Here is a 15,461-nt window from a genome sequence, read left to right on the forward strand (position 1 = left end):
ATGGTAAATCTCTGCATAATATCAGACCCTCAGAACTGTTATGGAATTTTTATGAAACAAGATCACAAGAATCGCTGTGCAATAAAACAAACCTGATCTGAGAAGAAGATCAGGAAACCGGCTGTTAAGCTGACACTATTTATGGTTTCACATTGGTTGAAACTTGAATTTTGTCCTCAAGACAATTTTCTTTAAGTGTGGATTTTTTTATTATTATTATTATTCTCATTGCTTTATTTGCTGAACTTTATTTTTCGACTCTTTTTGTTTCTTTCCTTTTCTTCTACTCCTCCCATTCTTTTTCTGTTTTTCATTTTATTTTTCCATTCCCTCTCTTTCCTCTTCTACTTACTACTGCTATTATTATTATTTATTATTATTATAACTTGTCCTCTGCCTGATTTCCCAACCCCCCCCCCCCCCCCCCCCATTATTATTCCCCCCTAATTATTGACTGATCTTGTTCCCTATGTATGTAATCTGACCTGTCCACCAAGTTACCTTTACATGGACACACACAAATACACACACACACACACACACTCACCTAACAGTACCTGACTATATTGTTTTTGTTTTGTTTTTTGTTGTTGTTTTGTTATGGTTTTTTGTTGACGTTTTTTTTTTTTTTTTTTGTATTTGTATGATCCCAATTTGTGTACCTTTTTGCATATTCTAATAATTTTTTTTAAGTATGGAGTATGGAGTAATGCATAAAAAATACAGAACTTAAAGTCACTTTAATCATAGAAATTATTTATTTTTTCCTCATTCACCTTTTGAATTTTATGCCCTTGTTTTAATTGCCTGAATTATTTGTTTTTACAAAACAACTTATCTTAACTAATTTTATTTCGTCAAACTTAAAGATTCAACAGATCAACCATAATAATGTTTTGGCAGGTTTTTATTTAAATTTTTTTACTAACGCACATCATCCTAAATAAATTTTAAAATAACCTAGCGTTTAAAAACAGTTTACAATATATATAATGTATAATGTACATTTCTAACCTTCATAAAACAATATTTATAAAGAAATACCACAACCAGTTCCACATCAATTAAATGAACCAGTCTAAATGTTGCACTTTCTGTGTCAGTAAACTAGGACAGGGTGAAGAAACTCATCAGAGGAATGAACAACAGCACCAGAGAAGCAAACAGACAAGAAGCCTCAGAAACCGTCACTTGGTCTGGGAGAAGCTGAACATCTGTGAACAGAGAATAGAATGATAAGATGAACGTATTTACCACTAAATCAAACAATGGCTCTAGAGTCTGTTTGAGACAACTGTGTGGTAAATCAGTAAACTTTGACATCAGAATATAACAGTATTGCACTATTATCAATATTTTACTTTAAACCTCATTGACACTGATCCCTTATTTGTTTTATGTCATTGTTGGGGCAAAAATAGCTTCAATGTAAAAAGCTCAGTTCAGATAGTTGCTTTATAGAAAGATGGTTTAACAGTAGCTTAAGGTGCTTTCACACTTGATTCAATTGCCTGGACCAAACCCAAGTTTGATTGTCCCCCCCTTGCCAACTTTTAGTCTGGTTTGTCTTCACATCGTTTTTTTTCCTTCTGAACCCCGGGACACTTGCGTCATGTAGCTGCTGTTTTGTGTACGGCGATTACTAGGTTGAGGCAACAAAAGAACATTGTCAAAATGGAGACGTGCGCATATCACGGTCATTCTACTTTTACTGAATCTTTTGGTTTTGTTACCAAAACCCAAAACAGAGTCACTTGCATCTATCTGCTGCAAAAACATTAAAAACGTCCAGAACATCACGCACGGGATGTCTGCAGAAGCTTGGAGACAAGCAGACATTATCACTATTTGTACTGGGTCAGTCCCAAGTCACCAAGGTAGGTGATACACAGACATACACACAAATGAACGTTGTGAAAGCTGAAGTTTCATGTACAGTTGGTGGTTCACTTCCATTATTTGCTACGATTGCATTCATACCATGCAGAAGTGAACCGGACCAGAGTTCGCACAAACCGTACAGTTCACGGGTGCACGAAGTTCAGAAGTCACGTTCACACTAGCTAAATGTACCATACTTTGATATCAAACAAACCTGGATGCAGACCAAATGTGCCAGGGTGAATGCACCTTAAGCTACTCATCAGTTATGGAACTCCAGTTCAGAACCGCTTCCCCAACACTGCATTCAGACATATGAAATGCTGACCTGTGTTTCCTCCAGACCACACTAGAGGACCCATAGATAGTGACGCACTGTCATGGAGATCCAGAGCCCTGCGCTCTCTCCGCTGCTCTCCAGAGTCACAGCTCTAGAAGAGAAAAGAGTCAAATCCAGCTGTGCAAATCCCTGATAAACATCACTGAACAAACACAAAACCAACAGGAGTGCACAAAATCCCCAGCAGAGGGCAGAACAAACATGTTTAACAGCCTTCATCATTAAACCTCAACACCATCATATCTCCCTGTCTGTGTTTAGTGCTGAAACATCAGTGGGAGATTCTGAAGACTTTTTAAACTCACCGTTGAGCATTGTTCACTGGACAGAAGGCAAAGGTGAACAGCACAGTGCAGGTAAAGCTTAGTGGAGTTTGCAGTGAAGATGAACATCCTGAAGGAGAAACGGCTGCTTGTGGAGACGCCGTTCTGCAGCAGCTTCACTGTGTCGTCCTCAGGATTGGGACACCTGACGAGATCAACAACCACAATCAACAAACCAAAATATTTCATCACATGCATTCAACTCAGAAGTGATTTCCAGTTATTCATTTCACAAAAACTGGAATGTTGAATGTCTAAAACACTGAAAAGATACAAATCTCAGAGGATTCCTAAATTAGCATGGATGATTATTTATTCAGAAGTAGATTTTTAAAAATGTTGTGAGTTAACACTGATGTTTAATGAGGAGAGAAGTCTTTACCCTTCAGTGATGAGGTCCCAGCGGAGACTGTAATCAGGGTCATTCACAGGTGTAGCCCAACACGTGTCCATCACCAGGGCAAACTGGCGGCTGTCGACCCCCTCAACACCAACCTCCACATGCATCTCCTGATCCAGCTCTGCATCCACTCTACCAGTGAAGGGCTGAGTGAACTCTTCATCCACATACGGGACCATCCGCACCTGATAAACCCCTTCACCACTGGGGAGGACCTTGTGCACGGTGCTGTTTAATTCAGAAATACATAAGATACAACTAGTTTATGCTTAAGACATACATTGAACAACTAAAATGTTTGAACTTGTCTAAAAAAGCAGTCAAACTGAAAGCAGAATGAGTGTGTTGTAGCACCTCTGCAGTGGGTTGATCTCCACGTTCATGGAAAGTGTTTGTGTTTGAGGATAAACACAGCTGAAAGAAAGCTTCAGGATTCTCACTCTGCTGATGAGACCTTCTGTTCCCGGCGTCCCCACAATATAGTTACTGTAGATGAAGTGGCTGCCGTTGGCCTGCAGACAACAAATAAGACATATTTTTATTTATTATTTAGCTTGAATTGTGATTTTATTTTTCAAGGAATAACAGCAGTTGTCAAGTGAAGTAATGATGTGTTATATATTATTGGTAGAGAATGTGGGCAAAAGTGCCAGTGTGTTCGGTAGCATGTTGTTCTCCACTACACATTACTGATTGAAAGACTTTGAGAAGTTTTTAGGCAAGTCTGTTTGTACGGTTTCTGTTATTTGGCTAATTTTTATAACCTTTATTGACCTGCCTGGAGACTAAACAGATAGTCAGGGTTGTTAAAAATAGTTTTTTTTTCCTGTCAATATTGTTTTGATGGTGTGGATTCTTAGTCTTAGTAAATAATGAACATCTGAAGTGGTAATGTAGCTAAAATGTGAAGTCCCAGTTTGATGACCTATTGTCCCAAGTCCGATTTCCCTTCAACACACCAGCTGCAGTTGCTACATCGTAATCACACCCCTATTAGAGCAAGGTCCTGATTTGTTAATGTGGCGCAAATGTCTACCAAAGTTCAGATATTTCAACTTTTCAAGCGGTTTGCATAAATTACATGTCATTTGGTCGATTCGTGTCATTTGCATGGATTCATTTGTGCGAACCGCACCCCAGGATGACTAATTGCATCTTTGCTTTGACTTAACATGTAAATCTCCCGCACTTGATGCTTCATCCGTATCTGGTGTAGACGCACATTTAGAATGTTCATCAGCCAATCAGACTCAAGCATTCAGCAGGCCAGTAGTATGAAATCAGATTTAACACACAGGTAGTTGATCGTACCACAAGATTTGTGCCACAGATGTGTTGATCGTTGTCGAAGTTAAACTCCACTCTGCCGTTCTGGACGGTTCCTCTGCAGCTGGGGTCATTGAGGTGTAAGTGCTCAGCTGAAAAACCAGCTTCAAAAAGCTGACAGCGAGACACAGACATGGAGCCAGAGCTGCTCTCACAGGTCTCATTGAAATCTGAGAGAAAAACATGATCATTAATGACACAAAAACACCTTAGTAGTACTTATGGGACACTACCTGTCAAAAAGTTTGATGGATTGTAGCCCCGCCCCTAAGGCGGGACTTCCGGTCTAAGCCCCGCCCCATTTATATAAACTTTATAGTTCCGTAATTAGATTCTTATCGGTTTAATAACTACCTGTCAAAAAGTTTGATGGATTGTAGCCCCGCCCACTAAGGCGGGACTTCCGGTCTAAGCCCCGCCCCTTTTATATAAACTTTATAGTTCCGGTAATTAGATTCTTATCGGTTTTATATAAAATAATAATTCCGGTAATTAGATTTTTATCAGACTAATTAAATTATTGATTCCGTTAATTAGATTTTTATCAGACTAATTAAATTATTGATTCCGTTAATTAGATTTTTATCAGACTAATTAAATTAATAGGTTATTTCCGGTAATTAGATTTTAAACAAACAGAAATAAAATTAATATTATAATAATATCGGTAATTCAATTACTGTTATTAGAACCATTATTTTATATTTTTAGTTATTTGACTAAATTATATTATTACATTACAATATATTATATTATATTATATTAAGTTATATAAAATTTATATTTTATTAAATAAAATTATGTATTGTATTATATTATATTATATCATATTAAGTTATATTAAATTATTATTTTATTAACTTATATTATAATTATATTATATAATATTATTATATTATATTTTATATCATATTAAGTTATATTAAATCATTATTTTATTAACTTATATTATAATTATATTATATTATATTATTATATTATATTATTATAATATTGATATTTATATTAAATTTAATTAACTTATATTATATATCATGATTATTCTATTATACTATATCATTACATTATTATATTATATCATATTATATTATATTATAATTAATAAACTATTAAAATAAACATTTCTTTATGTTCATACCGATGTTTCCTCTGTGTGTCAGTCTGGGCCTGAGCGTGTGAGTGATGATAAGGAAAACTGTGGATAACATCCTGTCAACTGCTTGTGAAAGATAGATTTATATCAGATGTAGAATATGTATATCTGATTGTATGTGGTGGGTGTCTCCCACTAAATACTATATGTTGTTAGGTGATTAGAAAGTGTGCTGATATCTATATATCCACATGCAGTCAACTGTATGCATATGTATGTGTGTGTGTGTGTGTGTGTGTGTGTGTGTGTGTGTGTGTGTGTGTGTGTGTGTGTGTGTGTGTGTGTGTGTGTGTGTGTGTCTGTGTGTCTGTGTGTGTTTGTGTGTGTGTGTGTGTGTGTGTGTACGTGTGCATGCGCTCGAGCGAACTTGGGTCTGGCCTTGTATGTTTGAATACATGACACAGTATTTACTAAATATGTTCATTAATAGGTTATGTTGTTTTTTACATTATTACTACATTAATACATATTTAAAGACACACAAACTTTTTAATGTATCTTTGTCTGACTATTAAATTTAAATATATTTACAATATTTCTTGTCGCCTTAGCACCTTTATTAATCCGCGGTCGCCACAGCGGAATGAGCCATCAACTTATCCAGCAAGTTTTTACGCAGCTGAGCCCCTTCCAGCCGCAACCAATCTCTGGGAAAATGTTTACAATATTAATCCAGTAAATAACAAATCTTAATCTTTATTGACAATAAATTGTCACACCTTTTAAAACAACGTTATCTAAAATGTAATATTCTAAAATGTTGAAAAACACAGATGTAAATTCAAGTTGTCTTTATAATTAATGAAAACTTTTATTATGAAAAACAATTTAAAATGAAAGTTTTTCCTTTGAGTAACATGTTTTCAATTTATTTACATGCATGACCTGTAATTTATGGCACACATTGTAATACAGTTAATCCAAAGCCTAATGTTTTGAGCACTGGTCATCACTGGTGTTGGTTTAAAAAATCAACATAAAATATTTACTAAAAAGGACTTATCAGTCTTATCAGACATTATTGTTATTTCTGTTTCAAAAGATAAATAAAATGTAATTTTATTACAATAAATTGTAGTAATTGCATTACTAGACAACTTAGTTACTGAATTTTAAATTTAAACTGTTTGTATTTCATTGCAAATACTTGATCATATAAAGAGAAATATGTATATTATTCAGAATAATGGGTAAACGCTGATAATTATTTTAAGAAGAAAAATTGGCTCTCAGTTTATCTAAAAACAGTACAGCTCCAGTCCTTAGTTAAATCTACTTAATGTTTTATAGTAAAATTTTCTAGTTTAACTACTGATTCCACCATTTATATGTTCATACAACAGTGTCAAATCTAGTAAGTCTACAAATTTGTCAAAATTAGTCCAGTTTACAAGTAGTTCTTGAAAGTAGACTGATTACTTTTTTACAGGGTAAATAATGCTTTTCTTCTACCAATAGATTTAATCAAGATTATTGTTACTACACACAATTTGTTGGGAGTGTATATACTTCTTTAAACTATGTTTTTTTATTGGCAAACACATTTTCAAATTTTCAAACTAAAATCTAGCATAATGTTTTTCACTCTGAATATAAAAACATTATCTGTGCATTTTTACTTGGAAAAGTGATGTTTAAAATACTATTCATTAAACTTACTGCATGACTGGAGTTTTATTTTTACAAACCAATAGCATTGACCTAATTCAAGCTTTTGATTTTGCACTCTATTGCAGTTTTTCAACACAAAATGTTTTATGCATGTGTTAAAAATCTGTAATTTTGCACAACTGTTTGTATGTAACATAGCATACATGTTTTTTAAAACTGTCAGTTTTCAAAAGTTACTTAACGTTGTCCCCTTTCTTCAGGAGTTTTTAGGAACAACGATGTTTCATTTGGGGGAAAGAAAAAAAGTGATGTTTTGAAGTACATTGGTTACAACAATATGGTGTAAAGGTTAGAATTTGGGGTTTCATCCAGACGGCTGGGGCTCAACTCATGATTTAAGAATATTTTTTAACCTCTAAAGTGTCCCAAACATTAATAACAACACTTAGCCACAATTATTTGTATTCTAGTTGAATGCTACACTCAATACTGTCAGCAAAGCACAATAATAACAAAGAGTAAACACTTTTTTATTTTAAGAATACTTTGCAGTAAACTTTAATCCATAAATAAGTTTATTTTTCAACCTTCTAATGCAGAATGTTTTTGAAACATTAAATTATGTTTTTACCACCACTGTCATCATACCAAATTAAATGACCTAATTCAAGTAACCAGTGCTGTAGTTTTTAACTCAATGTCTTTGCAAACTTTTTTTGCATATGTGTTAAAAGTCTAATTTTACACAACTCTCATAGCATCTGTCACGATGCATACAGTAAAAGGCACAATATCCATTTCTACTGCCAATTTTCTTTAGTTCTCTCATTCTTCACAGTATATATTTATTTTTCACAAGAAGTATGACTCTACAAAGGCAAGGCAAGGCAAGGCAAGTTTATTTATATAGTACATTTCATACATAATGTCAATTCAAAGTGCTTTATATAAACAGGAATAAAAGAGACATGTTTAAGAAAGATAAAAACAATAATAAAAAATATTTAAAATGATAAAAACAGATCAAATGTGTTAAAACAAGTTATAAAAGAATGAAAAAGAAGAGAAAAACATAATACTGTGATCTGTCAATAGTGCGATCTGTCTACAAAACTAAATGAATATTTGCCACTCAAACTGCATTAATATCTTTTTGCAACAGTGTCTAATGTACTGTGTATTAGAAATGTTTTCTTTTGAACTGACATGAAAGTTTGAGATGTAAATTTTTTGGTTTTAAACCAGACACAACCAACAATATCATGTATACCTTTTGTTCATTCTCTTTTTCAAATGAAAGAGAAATTATGAAATTGTACGTCAGTGCATCTTTAAAACTAAATTGGGCGAAAATTTTAAGGTTGTCTTTCTAAACTGACTACAAACCCGTTACACATGAGAACTGTGTGTTATTGGCTTGTTTTAAACGTTAACCAACTTTAATAAATGATCTACAGTTTATACCTTTATGCTTTAGACAAGTAACCAATCCTTGACACACTATGCAACATTCTAATTTTCTAAATATTTAAATATACATTTGCCATAAATACAGGGCTTTAATCAGTTTCGACAATGTTTCTATGATTTGTTTCACACCATCATGTTTTCCACCTAGCTCAATTTTTAACTTTTTTACAGGAAAGGCATAGACACTTGAGTTGATAAACTTTTATTTCAAGTAAATATACACTGAAATAGAGTAGTACATAATGAACAAACATGGATTGCATTACCATAATAAAGACAAATTAACTAAGAGAAAAAAATACATATATACTGTCATACATTGAAGAAAAAAACAGGGTACACCACCAAAACAATAAAGACATTACTGAATATTACCAAACAACAAAGAAATGCTGCTAAAAGCATTCTGTCATGTTCTAGTATGTGGCTGGTCATAACTTACACAGGCTCAGTAATATTTGTTATTTTGTTTTCTGAAACCAGTGACACACAAATATCTGCTATATATGTTGACATACATAGAACCTGCCTTACCCCCCCCCCATCTCATCACTCAATTCAGTCAGCTCCTCCAGAATTTTTGTATTGGTTGCACAGACAGCACCATTGCTATGAAAACACAGGTGTGTCAAATGATTTATCGTATCGGCCCATGAGTTTAAGGTCCCACTCACAACGTCCATTTCTCTTGAGATTTTTCATACGTTTGCCATCTCCTTTACATACATGTTTAGAATCACACGCATCATTAATGATCTTCTCCAGAAGAAAAACCCTATGGTCCCTATAATGCTGTTTAAACATGTTGTCCACAATAGACCTTATTTGACAATCAAAAACAGGGTTGCACTCGTACTCGGGCCTTTCATGCGCATTACCGTCAGTATTTTGAGAACAATAGCAACCAACCATCTTTGCATGGTGCCTGTCAGAAAAAAATCTGAAAATATTTTTAAGAAAACGTTTTTTCTTTAATCACAATACAAAGTTTGTCCCATAATCTGTGTAGATCATATAAAGTAGTACCTTAAAGATGCGGCCTGTGTCCTTAAACAGCGATAGTTCAGTCCTAATAGTTCAGTGCAAACAAGACCAAAGAAGGGGCTGTGGTCCTCAAAGATAGTATCTTTTTATGTCTTTAATCTTCTTTTTACTCCTGATCAATGGGTTCTTGTAGAAACCTTTAGGATCAGTGACTGTACCCAGAAGCATTACTCGATGGTAGCTGGAAGTGATAAAGGGGCGCTTTATCTACACTTTCAAACAGGCCCGCCTTCACTCACGGGGCAGTACTATGAACATCTGCCATGGTGTCATAATAGTCATGATAGTTGACATCTTTTCTTTTATTTTAGACACTGGCGTGATGATGTAGGGCTACCTATTTTTAAAATAAAAATAAAAATACAGGGTCATACCGTAAATATATTCGCAATGAAAGATTTTAGAGAACTAATAGAATTTTACATTTCATGGAAGTTTTAGGTTGACAAAATATAATGCACAGCTGAAGTCATCTCAAAACTCATTGCCAAAATGGACAATACAATTAATTTGAATGTTTTTTTAAGCAAATATGTACAGTCTTTTCAACACTACTCTGCAATTTGAATTGTTCAATATAGTTGTTTATTTGGATTCCTATTAGGGCTCAAAGCAGTCACATATTTAACTGAAATTTGCATCTTTCATGATAGTGTTCTTTTTCAAAGAATGTTTGAGAAGAAATAGGATTACATCTACAATTGCATATTCATTTTGGAATTTAAGTGAAACACTTGTAAGAAAATACAATTAAATTTATGAAATAACCCATATTCCATAACTTATTACAATGCCTTTGAGGTCAAGAAAGAGATCAAGTTTACGACCCATTACCTCATAATTGGTTATTAGATAAAAGTTATTTTAAAAACTCAAGTTTGGTTAAAAACCTAGGCTTTCTTAAATTTGTTCTGTTAAAACATAAAGAAATTTTAAAAATCAAGTTATGCATTATACGTTCTGGAGATATATAAACATACACTTTACCATCAGATAATCTACGAATAACAATATTCACCAATTTTATACAAAGGGTACCAAAACCGTTTGCTTATATTTGTTGCAGAGTAGCAATAAGATGTTTTTATTGTTTTTTTTTTTATGTTATGTGATACTAAATCTAGTGTCTGGGCTATAATTTTAGTGATATACTTATGATAAAGTTGAAATAAAAAGCTGATACATTTAGTTAACCATCATGTGCTTGACATTTTGGTAAATAGTTAAAGCTTCTGATTGTACTAATTGAATATTTAGCATTTTGAAAGGTAAATATGTGTCAGGGTATGTAAAGCTGACACCTCTTACTTGTTTGGTTGAGATTTGTGGAATGTTTCCACAAATTGAAATATTAAAGTGTTTTTCTTATTCACTATTCTGCAACTTTGATGCAACATTGTAAAAGTGTTAGAAATATACAAAAGCACATGTCATGCTGTTTTGTAAAAACAGACAGTCATATCAGTAAAGAACTGCACTTCCTGAGACAAACATTTTGTTTTGCTGTAAATCTTTAATATTTTAATGTATTGGTCAGGATGTAAGCATACAACTTACATATAACTGACTTTTTGTACGACAATCTTTCGATGAACATGTTGACATTATATTGTGACATTTTTAGAGTGGCCTTTGAAATAGTTACAACATCACAGATGTAAAGTACTCGAACAATGTTTGAACAATGTTAGCTGATTGCTGTACTTAAGTACTACTTTTATGATTTGTACCCTACTTGAGTACAGTTAAAATTAATGTTTACTTTTACTTCATTACTTTTTTAAAAACAGTATTTTTTTTTTACAACTTTCAATTTTATTTATTCTCAAAAAAAGTTCCTTACTCCTAACAAAACGACAAAGCTGCTTAAATTAATGTTATTTACTTTGTAATTGACATTCATTTCAATATTCCATCAAACTGGTCAGACATGCTCTTTGATTGTTTAGAAGTCATGTCCTGTCACATTGAGCTCTACAATACACATCAACCCAGTAAGTCTGCTATCAGTACACTTCTGTTAAGCAGTTCATAAGAAAGTATACATCCAGTCCATTGTCTGTGTACACATCCACATAATTTTATTTAGATGCCGCATAGAAATAAACTTAAACCTCACTTAAGTATATTTAAACTCATACAAACAGAAAGCGTTTAGTTATTTGTCCTACAGTATGCTTGGTCATTGTTTTACGCGTACAATTTTATTACAGTACGTGTTCTAAGTACATTTGGTTAGTAGTTATTTTAACACTCTTTGATTAATTGGGCACATTATTTTCTACATGTTATAGACACATGTACTAAGACAGAGAATAAATTTGTTTGAGTCGACTTAACTGAAATGAACTGCGAACATGTCAAATCTTTATAAAAGACGGTAATCTTATAATAACACCAATTTAACTGCTTACTGCAGTGAGAAAAATATTAAAATGAAATCACAAAAACATAAAAAGTATACATGCAGCTAGACAAAGAGCCTGTATAATTCAATGTAATTAATTATTTGCTATCTTGAAATCCCATATTTTGAAATATTAAATTTGGTATATTTGAATTGTAAATAATTTGTACTACAGCATATTCTCTTGGGTATTTAATGTACTTTTATGGGCTATATTTGATTAGCAACAAGTATACTTTGACCATATGACTGTGTAAGTTCATTACATGGTTGAATAATGTTTAAAGCTTTTGTTATTTTTATTACAATTATTTTTATAATTTTTTTAAATTATAAACATTTTCAAAATCCACAGGTAATCTAAAACTGCACTTATTCTGAGAAAAAATGCTCAGCGGTTAATTCAGTTGTTTTCTAAATTGGTTTCTACAAATTGCATGACATGTTTTCAATAACACACTATCCCTTGTGGTAACTGCTTTGTGTACTACTAGTTAACCAAGGCTACACTAGCTGTACTCTTGCAAGTTTCAAGACACTAGAGTACTATGGACACTGTATAACTAAAAATTATAAGGCTAAATTGTTTGGCAAGCCAGACCTGTGGTGCAAATGTTGAAGCATTGAGCATGCAGCACCGACAGTTCTCATATGGATGGTTTAAGTGGAGACATAAATGCATCATTTCATTGCATCATTTCCAGCACAAACTATTTATCTACTACAAGTATAAGTGAACTACTACTATTCTTATAAGTTGACAGGATGTATAAATAAAAATGTTATAGTTAGCTACTTGTGTGCTTAATGTTTACTGCTGTCACACTTGAAATTATACTTTTACAGTATATATACTAAAAAGAATACACTCAACATGGTAATATTGAATTATACAGGCTCTTTGTCTAGCTGCATGTATACTTTTTATGTTTTTGTGATTTCATTTTAATATTTTTCTCACTGCAGTAAGCAGTTAAATTGGTGTTATTATAAGATTACCGTCTTTTATAAAGATTTGACATGTTCGCAGTTCATTTCAGTTAAGTCGACTCAAACAAATTTATTCTCTGTCTTAGTACATGTGTCTATAACATGTAGAAAATAATGTGCCCAATTAATCAAAGAGTGTTAAAATAACTACTAACCAAATGTACTTAGAACACGTACTGTAATAAAATTGTACGCGTAAAACAATGACCAAGCATACTGTAGGACAAATAACTAAACGCTTTCTGTTTGTATGAGTTTAAATATACTTAAGTGAGGTTTAAGTTTATTTCTATGCGGCATCTAAATAAAATTATGTGGATGTGTACACAGACAATGGACTGGATGTATACTTTCTTATGAACTGCTTAACAGAAGTGTACTGATAGCAGACTTACTGGGTTGATGTGTATTGTAGAGCTCAATGTGACAGGACATGACTTCTAAACAATCAAAGAGCATGTCTGACCAGTTTGATGGAATATTGAAATGAATGTCAATTACAAAGTAAATAACATTAATTTAAGCAGCTTTGTCGTTTTGTTAGGAGTAAGGAACTTTTTTTGAGAATAAATAAAATTGAAAGTTGTAAAAAAAAAATACTGTTTTTAAAAAAGTAATGAAGTAAAAGTAAACATTAATTTTAACTGTACTCAAGTAGGGTACAAATCATAAAAGTAGTACTTAAGTACAGCAATCAGCTAACATTGTTCAAACATTGTTCGAGTACTTTACATCTGTGATGTTGTAACTATTTCAAAGGCCACTCTAAAAATGTCACAATATAATGTCAACATGTTCATCGAAAGATTGTCGTACAAAAAGTCAGTTATATGTAAGTTGTATGCTTACATCCTGACCAATACATTAAAATATTAAAGATTTACAGCAAAACAAAATGTTTGTCTCAGGAAGTGCAGTTCTTTACTGATATGACTGTCTGTTTTTACAAAACAGCATGACATGTGCTTTTGTATATTTCTAACACTTTTACAATGTTGCATCAAAGTTGCAGAATAGTGAATAAGAAAAACACTTTAATATTTCAATTTGTGGAAACATTCCACAAATCTCAACCAAACAAGTAAGAGGTGTCAGCTTTACATACCCTGACACATATTTACCTTTCAAAATGCTAAATATTCAATTAGTACAATCAGAAGCTTTAACTATTTACCAAAATGTCAAGCACATGATGGTTAACTAAATGTATCAGCTTTTTATTTCAACTTTATCATAAGTATATCACTAAAATTATAGCCCAGACACTAGATTTAGTATCACATAACATAAAAAAAAAAACAATAAAAACATCTTATTGCTACTCTGCAACAAATATAAGCAAACGGTTTTGGTACCCTTTGTATAAAATTGGTGAATATTGTTATTCGTAGATTATCTGATGGTAAAGTGTATGTTTATATATCTCCAGAACGTATAATGCATAACTTGATTTTTAAAATTTCTTTATGTTTTAACAGAACAAATTTAAGAAAGCCTAGGTTTTTAACCAAACTTGAGTTTTTAAAATAACTTTTATCTAATAACCAATTATGAGGTAATGGGTCGTAAACTTGATCTCTTTCTTGACCTCAAAGGCATTGTAATAAGTTATGGAATATGGGTTATTTCATAAATTTAATTGTATTTTCTTACAAGTGTTTCACTTAAATTCCAAAATGAATATGCAATTGTAGATGTAATCCTATTTCTTCTCAAACATTCTTTGAAAAAGAACACTATCATGAAAGATGCAAATTTCAGTTAAATATGTGACTGCTTTGAGCCCTAATAGGAATCCAAATAAACAACTATATTGAACAATTCAAATTGCAGAGTAGTGTTGAAAAGACTGTACATATTTGCTTAAAAAAACATTCAAATTAATTGTATTGTCCATTTTGGCAATGAGTTTTGAGATGACTTCAGCTGTGCATTATATTTTGTCAACCTAAAACTTCCATGAAATGTAAAATTCTATTAGTTCTCTAAAATCTTTCATTGCGAATATATTTACGGTATGACCCTGTATTTTTATTTTTATTTTAAAAATAGGTAGCCCTACATCATCACGCCAGTGTCTAAAATAAAAGAAAAGATGTCAACTATCATGACTATTATGACACCATGGCAGATGTTCATAGTACTGCCCCGTGAGTGAAGGCGGGCCTGTTTGAAAGTGTAGATAAAGCGCCCCTTTATCACTTCCAGCTACCATCGAGTAATGCTTCTGGGTACAGTCACTGATCCTAAAGGTTTCTACAAGAACCCATTGATCAGGAGTAAAAAGAAGATTAAAGACATAAAAAGATACTATCTTTGAGGACCACAGCCCCTTCTTTGGTCTTGTTTGCACTGAACTATTAGGACTGAACTATCGCTGTTTAAGGACACAGGCCGCATCTTTAAGGTACTACTTTATATGATCTACACAGATTATGGGACAAACTTTGTATTGTGATTAAAGAAAAAACGTTTTCTTAAAAATATTTTCAGATTTTTTTCTGACAGGCACCATG

General features: G+C 32.6%; 1 protein-coding gene across 2 annotated transcripts in view; it reads right to left on the minus strand.

The window, feature by feature from the left end:
- Window positions 1–891: 891 nt before the first annotated feature.
- si:ch211-226h7.3 overlaps window positions 892–15,461 on the minus strand; it is a 68,133-nt gene continuing 53,563 nt past the window's right edge. For both annotated transcript variants that reach the window (XM_073918925.1, XM_073918927.1), the window contains 6 exons: window positions 4,256–4,440; window positions 3,299–3,456; window positions 2,927–3,172; window positions 2,527–2,689; window positions 2,210–2,312; window positions 892–1,214 (listed from right to left, as the gene is read on the minus strand). In XM_073918925.1, the coding sequence (XP_073775026.1) occupies window positions 1,108–1,214; window positions 2,210–2,312; window positions 2,527–2,689; window positions 2,927–3,172; window positions 3,299–3,456; window positions 4,256–4,440 (962 nt within the window). In that variant the 3' untranslated portion in view covers window positions 892–1,107. The remainder of the gene's footprint in view (window positions 1,215–2,209; window positions 2,313–2,526; window positions 2,690–2,926; window positions 3,173–3,298; window positions 3,457–4,255; window positions 4,441–15,461) is intronic.

Source organism: Danio rerio, chromosome 12 (genome assembly GCF_049306965.1).
Source record: "Danio rerio strain Tuebingen ecotype United States chromosome 12, GRCz12tu, whole genome shotgun sequence".
Classification (NCBI taxonomy): Eukaryota; Metazoa; Chordata; class Actinopteri; order Cypriniformes; family Danionidae; genus Danio; species Danio rerio.